Source organism: Mustela nivalis (genome assembly GCF_964662115.1).
Source record: "Mustela nivalis genome assembly, chromosome: 4".
Taxonomy (NCBI): domain Eukaryota; kingdom Metazoa; phylum Chordata; class Mammalia; order Carnivora; family Mustelidae; genus Mustela; species Mustela nivalis.
In genome coordinates, this window is record NC_139023.1 from 61301652 (window position 1) to 61317678 (window position 16027).

General features: G+C 41.4%; 1 protein-coding gene across 13 annotated transcripts in view; it reads left to right on the forward strand.

Annotated features, from left to right (window-relative positions):
* SLC2A9 (solute carrier family 2 member 9) overlaps positions 1–16027 on the forward strand; it is a 223187-nt gene that overhangs the window by 73781 nt on the left and 133379 nt on the right. For all 13 annotated transcript variants that reach the window (XM_082728528.1, XM_082728535.1, XM_082728532.1 and 10 more), the window contains one exon: positions 4592–4716. In XM_082728528.1, coding sequence (XP_082584654.1) covers positions 4592–4716 — 125 coding nt within the window. The remainder of the gene's footprint in view (positions 1–4591; positions 4717–16027) is intronic.

Consider the following 16027-nt stretch of genomic DNA (forward strand, 5'->3'; position numbering starts at 1 on the left):
CAAGTGGAAACGTTCATGAAAGCCCTTGCTGCTGTGAGACTGCAGGTCTCCCCACCACCGCCCAGCTCTCTTCTTAAGGCTGATATGTCAGTTCCTCCGAAGACTGAAGGGAAGGGCCATGAGTACTGCACAGACCCGGGGCACTAGCCTGCTTTCATTGTGCTTTGAGGTCTCCCTAATAACAGAAATTAGTGCTTTTGGATTCATCGTTTTGAAGCCTGAGTCTGTGACCTTCTTCAGGGAGGTCAACTTAGAGGGGAATATCTATTTTAAGTCTTGGCCAAATCACAATTTCCCCTCATTATAACATCCATTTAAATTGATTTTTTGACAGGGAGATTGTATTTATATCTTGAATAATTAATACATTCATATGGCATAACTTTCAAAAGGACCAAATGAGTGTCAAGTAGGAAGTTTCCATTGCATTTCTCTCCAATCAGATCCCCTTCCTGGAGGCTACCTGTGATGCCACTTTGTTGTGTATCTTTTCAAAGGTTTGTATTGGTCTTTTCATGCACACATACATGTGCACCCACACACTTCTTTTTCACACAGATTGTTGCATATTCTACAAAAAGTTCTGTTCCTTGTTCTTTGCAGTTAACAATCTATCTTTTTTTAAAATTTCTTTTCAGTGTACCAGAATTCATTGTTTATGTACCACACCCAATGTTCCATGCAATATGTGCCCTCCATAATACCTGCCACCAAGCTCACCCAACCTCCCAGCCCCCACCCCATCAAAACCCTCAGATGGTTTTCCAGAGTCTCTCATGGTTCACCTCCCCTTCCAATTTCCCTCAACTCCCTTCTCTCCATCTCTCCATGTCTTCCGTGTTATTTCTTATGCTCCACAAATAAGTGAAACCATTTAATAATTGACTCTCTCTGCTTGACTTATTTCACTCAGCATAATCTCTTCCAGTCCCGTCCATGTTGCTACAAAAGTTGGGTATTCGTCCTTTCTGATGGAGGCATAATACTCCATAGTGTATATGGACCACATCTTTCTTATCCATTCATCTGTTGAAGGGCATCTTGGTTCTTTCCACAGTTTGGCGACTGTGGCCATTGCTGCTATGAACTTTGGGGTACAGATGGCCCTTCTTTTCACTACATCTGTATTTTTGGGGTAAATACCCAGTAGTGCAATTGCAGGATCATAGGGAAGCTCTATTTTTAATTTCTTAAGGAATCTCCACACTGTTTTCTAAAGTGGCTGCACAAACTTGTATTCCCACCAACAGTGTAAGAGGGTTCCTCTTTCTCCACACCCTCTCCAACATACATTATTTACCATCTTGTTAATTTTGGCCATTCTAACTGGTGTAAGGTGATATCTCAATGTGGTTTTTATTTGAATCTCCCTGATGGAGAGTGATGGTGAACATTTTTTCATGTTGTCTGTTAGCCATTTGTATGTCTTCATTGGAGAAGTGTCTGTTTGTGTCTTCTGCCCATTTTCTGACATGATTATCTGCTTTATTTGTGTTGAATTTGAGGAGTTCTTTATAGATCTTGGATATCAGCCTTTTGTCTGTACTGTCATTTGAGAATATCTTCTCCCATTCCGTGGGTTGCCTCTTTGCTTTGTTGAGTGTTTCCTTTGCTATGCAGAAGCTTTTGATCTTGACGAAGTCCCAAAAGTTCATTTTTGCTTTTGTTTCCTTTGCCTTTGGTGACATATCTTGAAAGAAGTTGCTGCGGCTGATATCGAAGAGGTTACTGCCTATGTTCTCCTCTAAGATTCTGATGGATTCCTGCCTCATGTTGAGATCTTTTATCCATTTCGAGTTTATCTTTGTGTACAGTTTAAGAGAATGGTCAAGTTTCATTCTTCTACACATAGATGTCCAATTTTCCCAGCACCATTTATTGAAGAGACTTTTTTCCACTGGATATTTTTTCCTGCTTTGTCGAAGATGATTTGACCATAGAGTTGAGGGTCTATAACTGGGCTCTCTACTCTGTTCCACTGGTCTATGTGTCTGTTTTTATGCCAGTACCATGCTGACTTGGTGATCAGAGCTTTGTAGTAGAGCTTGAAATCAGGCAACATGATGCCCCCAGTTTTGTTTTTCTTTTTTAACATTTCCTTAGCAATTCGGGTCTCTTCTGATTCCATACAAATTTTAGGATTGTTTGCTCCAGCTCTTTGAAAAAATGCTGGTGGAATTTTGATCAGAATGGCATTGAAAGTATAGATTGCTCTAGCAGTATAGACATTTTAACAATGTTTATTTTTCTGACTGGAAAGAATTATCTTCCATCTTTTTGTGTCTTCTTCAGTTTCTTCCTGAGTGTTCTGTAGTTCCTCAAGTACAGATCCTTTACCTCTTTAGTTAGGTTTATTCCTAACCATAGTTCTTATGGTGCTATAGTAAATGGAATCAATTCTCTAATTTACCTTTCTGTGTTTTCATTGTTAGTGTATAAGAAAGCCACTGATTTCTGTACATTTACTTTGTATCCTGCCACATTACTGAATTGCTGTATGAGTTCTGGAAGTTTGGGGTTGGAGTCTTTTGGGTTTTCCATATAAAGTATCATGTCATCTGTGAAGAGAGAGAGTTTGACTTCTTCATTGCCAATTTGAATACATTTTATTTCTCTTTGTTGTCTGATTGCTGTTGCTAGTACTTCTAATACTATGTTGAACAAGAGTGATGACAGTGAGCATCCTTGTTGTGTTCCTGATCTCAAAGGGAAGGCTGTCAGCTTCTTGATCTTACCACATAGAATATACAAAGCCCTTTGTGCTTTAATGTGTGTACAATGTGCCATTATAGATATGTGTCATAATTTATGTAAATAGTCTATTACTGAAGGACACCTGGATTGTTTCAGTTGTTCACTGTTAGAAGTTGTTCATCAACATAGAAAGCTTTGCCATGAGCAGTCTTTATACCATCATCACTGAGCCACAAAAGTCATTAGCTTTGGGATTCTCTAAGAAGATGTAGGAAGTAGAAAAGTTTAATGAAATGTTTGAGATAAGTAAAAAATTGTGTAAAGAGCCCTGGCCTGGAATTTAAGGGTTCTAACTCCCAAAAGTAATAACAAAGCCCCTTTCAAGTCCCTAGTTTCTTGCAATTTACAAAATAATTTAGTATTTGTTAACTCATTGAATCATTAGGGGAAAAGTGCCCTGTGAGAAGCTATGGTGTTTTCCTGCAGCTTCTTGATTCACTAATTGTATGGCCTAAAATAAGTTTCCAATTTGTCTATATCCTTGTTAATTTATCTATAAAATAGGGATGATAACGTGCCTACCTCACAGGATCATTTTGAGCATCAGTTGAGCTATTCATATAAAGTACTTAGGATTGGGTTTGTCATAAAGCCAGTGTTCAGTAAGGATGCACTATTGTCATCATTTTATAAGTGAGGAAAAGAAAACACAAAGCAATCAAGTACAAAGTCACCTAGCTCATAAAAGCTCCAGTTGGTGCAGGGACCTGGGTCTCCAGGCCTCCAAACAAGTCATGCTTCTCAACCAGGAGGTCTTAGGGATATGTTCACAGAATAGTGAGAGTAGTCCTGGAACAGAACAGCTAATAATATTGCCATAGGGGTTTGACTGACTGTATTCAAGGGGATTAGTTCAATCTCACAGTTAGTGCTGTGACATCATCAAATTGAAGATGTCATCACATGTAAGAAGCATTGTTACATGAACTGCAGAGGAGGGAGGGAGGGAGAGAGGAAGAGAGAAAGAGAAGGAAAGCAAGGGAAGAGAAGGGAAGAGGGAAGGAAAGGAGGGAGGGAGGTTATTAAGCTATTGTCTCTCCACTCCAAACTTACTCTTGATGCTCTGCTCTATGATGCAGGGGCTAGGATTGGCATGCCTCATCTGCCCTTTGACAAGAGGGGCACTAGAGGAGCAGGGACAAGTGGCTTGGTCCTTTTGGTTTGGTTGAATTTCCTACTAGTCCCAGCAGTGAACTTGGCAGTTGAGTCTAATTCCCAGATTATGTCTACTCCCCAGAATATGGTGCCCCTCAGAGTATCAGCCCCAGTGGGCCAGTGCCCATCCTTGAAGATAAGCCAAGGGTTAAAGATCCCTCTTCCAAGCCCCTAAAGTGTCAGCACCAAATGGATAGCACCTCTGTTCAGAGATTCCCCCTTTGACATCTCAGTCTCCCAGTGCCTGCCTAACCAACTACCTAGTTAAATTCTCTCTGTTAAAAGCACTAGGGTGGTTTCCATTTCCCTGCCTGAGTTCTGACTCTTGGATTCTAAGACACATCTTGATATAAGAAATGTTAAGTGAAGGTCTTAGAATTGATACATATAGTAGTGAATCAGGTAATTCATGGATCACGACAGTGCTTTTGAAGGTGACCTAATCAGTCCCAGTGGTGAACCGAGAGGGAAGAAATACCTTGCTCAGAGTCACAGAGCCAAAGGTGGCAAGTGGGGGCTTCTAGGGCTCTGGCCCATTTCTAACCCTTAGGCTAATGCTCTTTCTACTGTGCCTGAGTCTTGCTCTGCTGTTCCATTTTGAAGGCCTGACCCCTGCTTCTCAGATGGATAGGTTGACGTCCTCATGGTGGGCCTCCTCATCAAACAACCCTTTGTTTTCCAGGAAGTATACTCTGCTGGTCAACAATGGGTTTGCAATTTCTGCTGCACTGCTGATGGCCTGTTCCCTCCAGGCAGGAGCCTTCGAGATGCTCATTGTGGGACGCTTCATCATGGGCGTGGATGGAGGTAAGCCTTCACCAAGGCAGGGCAGGACATGATCCTCGGGGGTGTTTGAAAGTATGAGTGGTGTTTGGAGCTGTCACATGACTGGTCTCCTATTAGTATTGAGTTGCCAGGGACCAAGGATGCAAGAAGTCTGCATAAAGGAGGGCAGTCCCATGAGATGAACCACACATGAGGCTCTGGCCTGCTAACTGAGAAAAACTAACTGGGAGAGACCCAAGTCAACTCCAAAGACCTGGATGGTCTTCAGTAGTATGTCATGCCTTTTGCTTTGTCAACTTCACTGTAAAATTCATATTCCAAGGTTGTCTGTGGTTTCCAGGGAGTTTTTAATGAGGGTTGTGTTTCCTCTCTGCGCCTCTGACTTATTCATTCTTTCATGTATTCACTGAGCATTCATTATGGAGCATCTGCTGTGTCTGGCATTCTTCTCCATACTGTGGACACAGTGGTAAATGAACTCCCCTACTCCCTACCACTGCAGCTTACATTCTAGTGGGTGGGTGGATACATAATTGGATACGTAAGCTAGATAGGCAAGCCCTAGGACAAAATTGAAGTAGGACAGGAGGATAGTGGGGGCTATTTTAGATAGGCCAGCCAGGGAGGACCACTTAGTGTAGGAAACATATAAGCAGATATCAAAATGAACCAAGTGGGAGAACCAAGAGACTATCAGGGGAATTGGGTTCTTGACCAAGAGAAGAGTGCACTGGCTCTTAGATAGACTCATGCTTGACACATCGAAGGGAGAGTGAGGAGACAGCACATCTGGAACTTGGTGAGCTGGGGAGAGAGGTTGCAGATGACATTGAAGAGGGGCCAGTCACATCACGTTGGGCCTTGCAGGATTTATGCCAAGGGTAATGGGAAGCCAGAGGAGGGTTGAGAGGAATGTGACATGAGCTGGTTTTGTGTTTCAGTAAGATTCCTCCTGCTTTTGTGTAGAGAAGAGTGTAAAGGAGGGTAGGAGTGGAATCAGGGAGCCAGTTTTCCAGGGGAGAGAGCTATTGGGGGACAAGATGGTGGCCAGGAGGTAGCGAGGTGCAGCCAGCTGCTGGCTCTGGGGTGTGAGAGAGCAGGAGCCTCAAAATATGTCATTATACCCAGCCAACCAACCAACCAGCCCTGCTTTCTTTTAAAATATTTCAAGTCAGTAATATTTGTGGAAAGATTGCAGGCTTTTGGATTAGAAATCCCTGCCTTTGCATTGAAGTTCTATTATTTGCCAATTACTGACTCTGGCAAGTTGCTTAAATGGCTCTGAGCCTCAGTTTCCCCATTTGTAAAATGGAAATGACAATACCTACTTTGAAGGACTGTCATAACGTTCACAAAATGCCGTGTGTGTGTGTGTGTGTGTGTGTATTACATATGTATATGTAATCTGCCAAATGCTGTTGGAACCTGTGAGCTTGTTAAAAGGCTAATTCCCTTCCTTGCTGATTCTTGCACGCTGCAGGCACCACGCTTTTGGGAGTGAGCCCAACAACAAATATATATCAGGGAGAGGTAAGCAGGAGAGAGAGGACCTGAGGAAGGTCAGGGGAGAAGACTTCCTGTTCCTTTCTGCTGCTGGTGGGAAATATTCAGGATTAGTAATAACCAGACTCGGGGTGAAATTACTTCTCCGTCTTGGTATTCAAGTAGAAAGGAGTTGGCTATAGAAAATGTTATTTGGTAAGAATAATGCTTGGAGTTTATGTGGTGCTTTGCAGTTAACCAGTCCTGTTTATGGTTTCTTCTGCTCTGATCTCCTGCTAATGCTGAAGGACTGTCAATTTGTCATTTTTCATCAAGGACACCAAGGCTCAGAGACATGTGACTGAAGTGGTTAAGGCTGAGGTCTGTGTGTTTACACTAACTAGGTCCCCCAAAACCTAGCTTGATTTCATTATTTTGTATCAGTTATGTTTTGCTATCTGAAGCCACTAGCAAACATAGCATAATGGCTTCAAGCAATAACCCTTCTGCTGAACTTGGGGTTCCGCAGGCTGGTGGGGCTGTTCTAATGTGGGCCACCGCCGCAGCTCTCCGCTGGGCTCGCTCCCATGCCGCAGTGGGCTGCAGCCCAGCCAGCAGCTGGCTGACTTCACATGGGCTCGCTCATCTATTCGGCTCTTGGCAGCTGGGTTGGTGTCAGGGGATCCCTGCAGGGCCAGCTCATCCTGGCTCCACGTGGTCTCTCAGCCTGCCATAGGGCGGCCCAATCTTCCCATGGGATCCCCAGAGTGCCAGAGAGTGGTACTGGGGGCAGGACCCCATGTGCAAGCACCTGTCAAGTCACTGCTCGTGGCGCTTGTCAGTGTCCCATTAACCAAATCAAGCCCCCTGGTCAGGGGCACCATCAGTGTTGGAGGGACCTATGCCCTAGGGATGCAGACTCAAGGGGTTCTGTGAACCAGTGGGGTCACACAGCAGCATTCTGCCTCACAGTCCTAGCCTCTTTCCCGGGCTGGCAAAGGGGCTTAATCGAAAGCCCCTCCCCCCCCCACCCCCACCGCTCAGTGGGATGCAAAAATTAACTGATAGCAGGTATGTGTGAGAAGCACTTACTGCATTCCAGGCCTATGGTGCCTTCCTCGCCGCCGGGAATGGTGACGGGATCATTGCCATTCTTGGTGCTATTCCTTTTATTCTCAGCTAATAAGGTATACATCCCAGGTGTAGACTACAATATCCAGTTTCAAAGGCCCTGCCCGCTCAGGACGAAGGCTAGGTGAGATGTGGCATGCATGGCCTTTCCCAACAGAGGCCATGGAGGGTCTGCCTTTCCAGCACATTTACATTTTATCTATTAGCCTCTTTCCAGTGGTCTTACCTCTCCAGTTCTTCTGGGGAAGGTGACACTTACTTCACAGAACTAGTTTCTCTCTGAGTTTCCTTAATTAAAAATAAGCTGAACTTGAGGGAGGCCATTTTTACAAAGCCCCATATTCAAGTCAGATATCTGTTAGACCCCTTTTCTGATGATATTTCCAAAAATAAACAAAAAAAAAAAGTAAGAACAAGGAATGGGGAAAAAACCAGACCCCTCTGACTTCTGGAATACAACCTACTAGAGGTGGGCCAAGACATGGAGGCTTCCTGTCATTTATTCTCGTCAGACCCTCTCAAAGCAGAGCTGGGGACTTGCAGGCATTTAAAGGAAGGCATTTGGTTAGAAATAAGGGAAAATTTCTGTCCAGGAGATAGAATTGTCTGTCCTACTCATAATAAATAATTTAAAGCCAAGTGATATGCCTGGAAGATTTTTTTTTTTTAAGATTTTATTTATTTGACAGAGAGAGAGAGAGAGATCACAAGTAGGCAGAGAGGCAGGCAGAGAGAGATAGGGGGGAGGAAGCAGGCTCCCTGCGGAGCAGAGAGCCCAACATGGGGCTCAATCCCAGGACCCTGGGATCTTGACCTGAGCTGAAGGCAGAGGCTTTAACCCACTGAGCCACCCAGGCGCTCCAAGCCTGGAGGATTTTCAGAAGGCTGTGCTGCTCAAGCCAGGATTGTGGGCAGTATTTGGAGTCACAGTAGAAGCCCTGGACACCTTCCCCAAGTGTTCTTTCTCTAAAAAAAAAGAAACACATTTTCACATTGAAACAGACTTGGGGCAACTTGGTGTTAGAGGCAAAATCCATGCAGATGTTAAGGTCAAATTAGAAGGGTACAGAGGTGTTTTGTGTTTGTGGAAGACTGCACTGGACAGGTTCCCACCAAGCTGCCCCAGGACCACCCACACTCCCAGGGGTACAAGTCCATGTCTGCACTAGGAACTCTCTCATAGACAAGCTCAGCAAGCACTTTAGCTGGTCTCTGGTGGACACATTTGAGCAGCAGCATTTAGAGAAGTATATGACATGGAAAGAACATGAAATCAGGGTCAAGGATGTGGTTTTAAGTTCTGTTCTACCAGTGACTTACCAGGTGACTGTGGGACGATCATTTCACTTCTCTGGGCTAGTAATATCATCTAGAAAGTAAGGAGAACTGGACTCTGGGACCTGAGGTTGCTACCAGCTCTAAAATTCTGGTTTGGCTCCTTTTTGTACCCATCTTAGAGCTACTATCTTGAATGTTCTCTGGAAGCTTCCGGAGCTCACATGTCACGCACAGCTGTATTGTTTACTCATTAAACATCACAGAAGAGGAGACTGTGAAATAAGAGTATAGGGCAGAAACACTGGCCCTCCTGTCTGGTGGGGTCAGCTTATGTGTACCATGCCCCAAGGCCCTACCCAGTCATGTCCCAGCCCAGGCTCCCAGCAAGGCTATGGGCCACTCTTATAAGCAAATTGTTATTTATCAATATTCTGCTTACTGCCCCAAAGACATCCACATCCTCATCCCTGGAACCAGCAAATGTGAGCTGATGGGGCAACTGGACTTTGTAGACGGGATTAAGTTAAGGACCGTGAGACAGTCTTTACCTGGATTATTCAGGTGGGTCCCATAAGATCGCAGGGGTCCTGATAAGTGAAAGAGGAAGGAGGAGTCAGAGCCAGAGCAAGGAGACCAGCAGGTGAGAGCAGAGGCTGCAGTGACGCAGGGGTAGGCTGGGGGTAGGCGAAGGCCACAAGCCACTGGGTGTGGACACCTCTGGAAGCTGGGAAAGGGGTGGGAACAGACTTTCCCCTAGAACCTCCAGAAGGATCATATGTAGTCCAAGTCCCGTTTTAGACTCATGACCTCTAGAATTGTGTGATAAGAAATTTGTAGTGTTTTACATCGCTAAGTTTGTGGCAATTTGTTACAGCGGCAGTAGGAAACTAATAAAAACACTAATACTATTATTCACTTATTATTATGATTTGAGTCAAATCATAACATGACAAAGAGCATGTGAGTTGTTCAGAAGGGTGGATTCTGGTCTCGGCCCAGCTGCTTACCAGCCAGGTAACCTCAGACAGACTTCTTTACCCCTCTGAGCTTCTATTTCCTCAAAGCTACCTGACAATGTTCAGATACTGTACAGGGGTGCATGTGTATCTGTGTGTTTCTATGTGTGTGCATGTCTCTGTGTTTGTGTATGTCTGTGTGCCTGTGTGTTTCTGCATCTATGCATATATGTCTCTGTGTTTGAGTCTGTGTGTGTCTCTGTGTATGTGTATATGTGTCTGATTCTGTGTGTGTCTGGGTCTGTGTATGTGTGTTTCTGCATGTGTGCATGTCTGTATGTGTGTATATATCTGTGTATGTGTCTGTGTGTGTTTCTTTGTGTGTGTGCATGTCTCTTGTCTATGTGTATGTCAGTGTGTCTGTGTGTTGGTATGTTTCTGCATGTGTGCATATATGTGTCTGTGTCTGTGTGTGTTTGAGTCTGTGTATCTGTATATGTGTCTATGTGTCTGAATCTATGTGTATGTGTCTGGATATGTGTGTATGTGTCTGGGAGTGTGTGTTTGTGTGTTTGTCTGAGTCTGTGAGTGTATGAGTATGTATCTGTGTGTCTCTGTGTGTGCCTAAGTCTGTGTATATGTGTGTTTCTGCAGTTGTGCATATATGCGTATGTATCTGAGTCTGTGTGTGTGTGTCTCTGTGTGTTTCTGTGTATGTGCATGTCTCTGAGTTTGTGTGTGTGTCTCTGTATGTATGTGTGTGTGTAAAAAGAAAAAAGACAGAAAAAATTAAAATACACAATTAAAATAGCATACAAATCAAGAAGATAGTAACTAAAGTTGGTGTGTATTAAATTATTAGCATTACCCAGGAAATACTAAAAGTACTAATTCATATCAGATTTAAATAAGACACAGATTCATAAAATGATCTTTGGAGCAATTATTAAAAGAAGAGAAAATAACATAGAACAATCAAATGACTTAAAAAAAAAAGTAATCCGGGACGCCTGGGTGGCTCAGTTGGTTGGACGACTGCCTTCGGCTCAGGTCATGATCCTGGAGTCCCGGGATCGAGTCCTGCATCGGGCTCCCAGCTCCATGGGGAGTCTGCTTCTCTCTCTGACCTTCTCCTCGTTCATGCTCTCTCTCACTGTCTCTCTCTCAAGTCAATAAATAAAAAAATCTTAAAAAGGAAAAAAGTAATCCTGAAGAAAGCAGAAGAGGAGAGAAAATACTCCAACTAAATTGAATTTAAATAAGGAATTAAAAAAGAAAACACAGGATATAGAAGAGTGCCACATAGAACAGCCAATGGTGGGATGTTGTATTTAAACACAAGTATGCCAGTGCTCCAATTAAAAGGAAGAATGGTTACATTGGATAAAACAAATACCTGTGTATATGCTGTTTGTACCTTAGATATAAAGATATAGGAAGACTGAGAATAAGATGATGGGCAAAACCCACACCTGTAAATCCAGTACAGCAACACTGCTAACAGACTAAGTAGATCTTAAGGCAAGAAGGATAACCAGAAATGAGAGAAGCTCTCAGTGCATCAGGATTACAATTCTAAAGCTGATATGCACTTCATATAGAGCATCACAATGTATAAACTGAAAATGAGTATAAACTGAAAATTAGCCAAACGAAAATGAGAAATATGGTCTCAGTATCTGATAGAACAAGTGGACAAAAACAGCAGTAGAAGGTTTGAGCGACACAATGGACACATATGAGCTAATTAACATATATGGAACACTAAGTCTTAGGACCGTATAACACATACTCCTTTTCGGCATTCATGGGCCATTTATAAAAATTTTTAATCTTTCAAAAGATTAAAGTTGGACTGTGTTCCCTGATCATAACAGAATTGAGTTAGAAGCTAATTACAAAAATATAGGGATAAAATTCTCATAAGTTTGGAAATTTAGATGTAAGTAGCACACACTAAGTAATGAATGTGTGTTTCCAAGTAACTGAAGGGGCAAAAAGAAATCACAATGGAATTTTTCAAGTTGTTTGAATTAAATGATAATGAAAATACTACACAAGACATTTTAAAGCCATATTTCATGTAAAATTTATAACCTCAAAGGCTAAAAACAGGAAAGGCTAAAAATAATCTAAGATTTCATCTTAAGAAGTTAGAAAAGGGAGTTTCATTGGAAAGCATCAGCAAGGTCAAAGTAAGTTCTAGAAGAGATTAATAACATTGATAAACACCTTGTGAGACTGTTTACAAAGAGAGAAGGAATTAATAACTAAATTAAGAACTAAGTGGATAGATCCTGAAGCATAGAGAGAGAATATATCATGATGTGATATATTTGAAAATGTAAATGAAAGGTACAAATGCCTAGAAAGAAAAAAACTTAACCAATAGCAATGAGAGAAAAAATAGAGTATCTGAATAGTCCTAGTCTATTAAATAAGTTGAACATATACTTGAAAACTTTCCATCAAAAGAGATTCAAATTTCCTTTAAAAGAGAACAATGCCAACTCCTTATAAACATTTCCGGGGGAATACTTCCCAACTCATTTTATGAGATGAGCGTATCTTTGATAGCTAGCCCAATAAGAACTTTGCAGGAAAAAAATTACAGGTTAAGGAACATAGATATAAAAATCCTAAACAAAGAATTAGCAATTTTAACAATAAACATAACAATATTTCAACAATAAAACATAAAAAGATATGTTGAGACTGAGCTGAGTTTTTCCAGCAATGGAAGATTGGATTAACATTTTAGAATCAATCAAGATAGTTCATGTTTACAGAATACATTTTAGACAAAAATCATATTATTTGATACATGCAGAAAAGTCATTTGATGATGTTCAGTATCTATTTATGGTAAAAAAGAAAAGGAAAGACACATCTAGTCAATTTTTTTCTAAACCAACTAATTTTCTTAAACCAATAAAGGCTATCTACCAAAACCTATAGCAGTAGTCATATTGAGTACACTGTTAATAGATTTTTCTCTGAGCTCAAGAGCAAGACAAGATATATGCTGTCACCACTCCAAATCATCATAGTACAAGAGGTCCTAGCTAATGCAATGAGGCAAACAAAAACTTTTTTAATGTAAGATATAAAGATTGGTAAAGATGAACTAAAACTGTCATCTGTCACAGGTATCACGAATGTATAAAACATCTAAAAGAATCTGTAAATAAACCTCAGAATGTGTGAGTGGATTTGGCTGCCAGGGTCTCTGGATAAAAGGTCATCATACTTGTATGCTTGTAATACTAAACGCAATGTCGCCTTTCTTTGTAAGATCAACAAACTAAAAGTAATTTTATTTGTGTGTAGAGAATTAAATTTATAAGTTATACCATCTGAAATGTTATAGAAACCCATTACCCAAGAATAAGTCCAATGGGAAATACGCAATGCTCATCTCCTTATTATCTACAAAAAATCTATAAAATATTGTGGAGAGAAATTAGACACATAAATAGGGGGTGGTCTGTGTTCATGAATTGGAAGACTCCACATTATGAAGGTTTTCCCTCTGTATTGATCCATAGATACAGCACAAACCCAAACAAATCCAAGCAGGTTTTGTAAAATGGAAATTGCAGGCTGCTTCTAAAATGTATATGAAAATGCGTAGTCCTGAGAATTCATCAGATCATCTTCCAGAAGAAAAATTGGAACACTTAATCTTCTGGATATCAACACTTAGAGAGTTACAGTGGTTCAGACAGTACAGATTGGGGCAAAGACAGAAAAATAGATCAATGAAAGAGAAATGAGACTTCTGAAGTTGACCCATACATATATGGACACTAACCTATGGCAAAGTGGTAGCTGGAGAGCTGAAGGGAAGGGGTGTCTTTTCAGCAAATAATATCAGCTGGGGTTCCCAGCAGTTGTGTACTGCAGCTGGTCCTCGGTCATAATTGTGCTCTATGAGAACAGGCCCCAGTGGTAGCCTGAGGGGGGCTGCTGACTCCAAGAATGGAACAGGTGTGTATATGCACCTATGTTTTGGGGCTTGGAAAATTATATGTGACATTTGCTTAAAACAGAATACTTTTATGTGTTGCATCTTTCCAGAAATATCAATTCTTGGGGTAACAAGGAAGGAGAGTACTCATCTTGCAACCATAAAAGAACCCTTTTTGCTTATGTGTACAGCCATGGAATTTCTACAGTGATAGCTTTAGTTACTATTTCTACAGCTTAGTTGTTTATGTAAAGCAGAGGTTTATGGGTCAAGAGTTGGTGTGTGTATTTTTCTGCTGCCGCTCCTCCTTGGGGAATTGTCTTAGGGATAAAGCACAGACTGCACCATCCAAGAGGCTGAATGCTGCATCTGTGTTGACAGTGACATTTTCATTCCATTAAAAATAAAACTTGAATACCACTTTACCTCATACACGCAATCAGTCCCACGTGGATTGCAGCTCTAAAGATGAGCGGTAAAACAGGAAATTTTCTAAAAGATAACATGCTATATAGACTTTCCACCATCTTAGGATAGGAGAAGATTTCTTAAACAGGCAGAAAAGCACTAGTTTAAAGTAAAAGAATTGATAAATTGAAATACATTAAAATTAAAGACCTCATGCAAAAAAATCACCATTCATGAAGGACAAACACAGAGAGCAGGAAAATATTTGCAGTGAATGAAATCGACAAAGGGTTCATATACAGAATACATTAAGAACTCTTACAAATCAATAATAAAAACACAGAAAAACTCTTACAAAAATGGCTAAGAGATGGAATGGGCATCTTCACAAAAATGGCCAACAGGTACATAAAATCGTATTAGTATTCCTCAAAAAGTTAAAAATAGAACTCCCTTATGATCCAGAAGTGACAAGACTGAGTGTTTACTTCCACAATACAAAAACACTAATTTAAAGGAATACATGTGCTCCTGCTCATAGCCGCATTATTTACAATAGCCAAATTATAGAAGCAGCCCAAGTGCCCCTCAATAGATAAATGGATAAAGAAGATGTGGAATACACGCGCACGCGCGCACAGACATACACACACACACAGAGGAATAGTACTCAGCCATCAAAAAGAATAAAATCTTGTCCTTTGCAATGACATGGATGGAGCTAGAGAGTATAATGCTAAGCAAAATAAGTCAGTCAGAGAAGGACAAATACCATATGATTTCACTCATATGTGGAATTTGAGAAATAAAAAAAGGAAAAAAAGAGAGAGACAAACCAAGAAGCAGACTCTTAACTCTCTCTAGAGAACAACTGATGGTTATCAGGGAGGTGGGGGGGTGTGGGGAATAGGGGCTGCGGATGAAGGAGGGCACTTGTCGTGATGAGCGCTGGGTGTTGTATGGGGTGTCAATTCACTATATTGTCCACCTGAAACTGATGTCACACTGAATGTTAATCATACTGGAATTAAAATAAAATCTCTCATTAGTAATTACTAATTAGAAATTAGTAATTAAATAAGTAATTTAATGCAGATTAAAGCCATGATTGCTAAAAATTAAAAAGACCAATAATGCCGAATATTGGCCAAAAATGTGGAGCAAAGTATATTTCATACATCTCTCATAAAGATGTAAATTGGCGTGATAATTTCAGGAAATTGGCTCTATTAAAACGAACAAATGTATCTTATGGTTGCAATTTATATATATAAATGTGCATACATGTGCACCAAAAGACTTGCTTAAGAATGTTTATGGGGCCCTATTAGTGTTGATCCTAAACTGGAAAATGTCAGAGCGTCCATCAATAGGAAGGTGGATGAAGTGGGATATACTCATACCTGGAACTATTACAAAGCAATAAAAACAAATAAATTGCAGTTACACGCATGCTACAACATGGATGCATTTCACACCCATGAAAAACACAAAGAGATGAGAGACAAAAGAAATGCATCGGCTATGGTTCCACACATGGAGCATTGGTGATAGCAGTCAGGCTGGCGGGGGCCTCTGGGGAGAAGGGGGAGGATGAGGCTTCTGAGGAAGCACAGGGTGGGGGGCTTCTGGGATGCTGGTAGTGTAGGTTGATTCTTGACCTAGCTGGGGGTTGCACAGCTGTATGCATTTTGTGATCATTCCCCGGACCACATTGTACAATTTAAAGATGTGGGTCATATTTTCATTTTCAAAAATTAAGACTATTCTGTTTAGTAAAATGTTTTGGACTGGACTCAAATTTTTTTGCACCTCTGTAGGAAAATGTACATTTCCAGTTGTCCCTAAAGTATTTCCTTCAGCATCTCTGAATTCCCTAGAGAATATTTTCCGAGGTCCCTTCTGCTTTTCACAAGCTGAGAGCTGCTGCTCAAATCGGACTCTAGGACGACTGGGGCAACTAAGCTAGCCCTGTGTGAGGGAGTGTGCCCCTGACCACTCCTTGTGCACCATCAGGCCGTGCACCTCAAAGAAGAGGAAGGCCTATGAAATGAGGCTCTGTGTTCCCAACACGCTGTGAGTCGGCCTGGGACAAGTGCATCTGTAT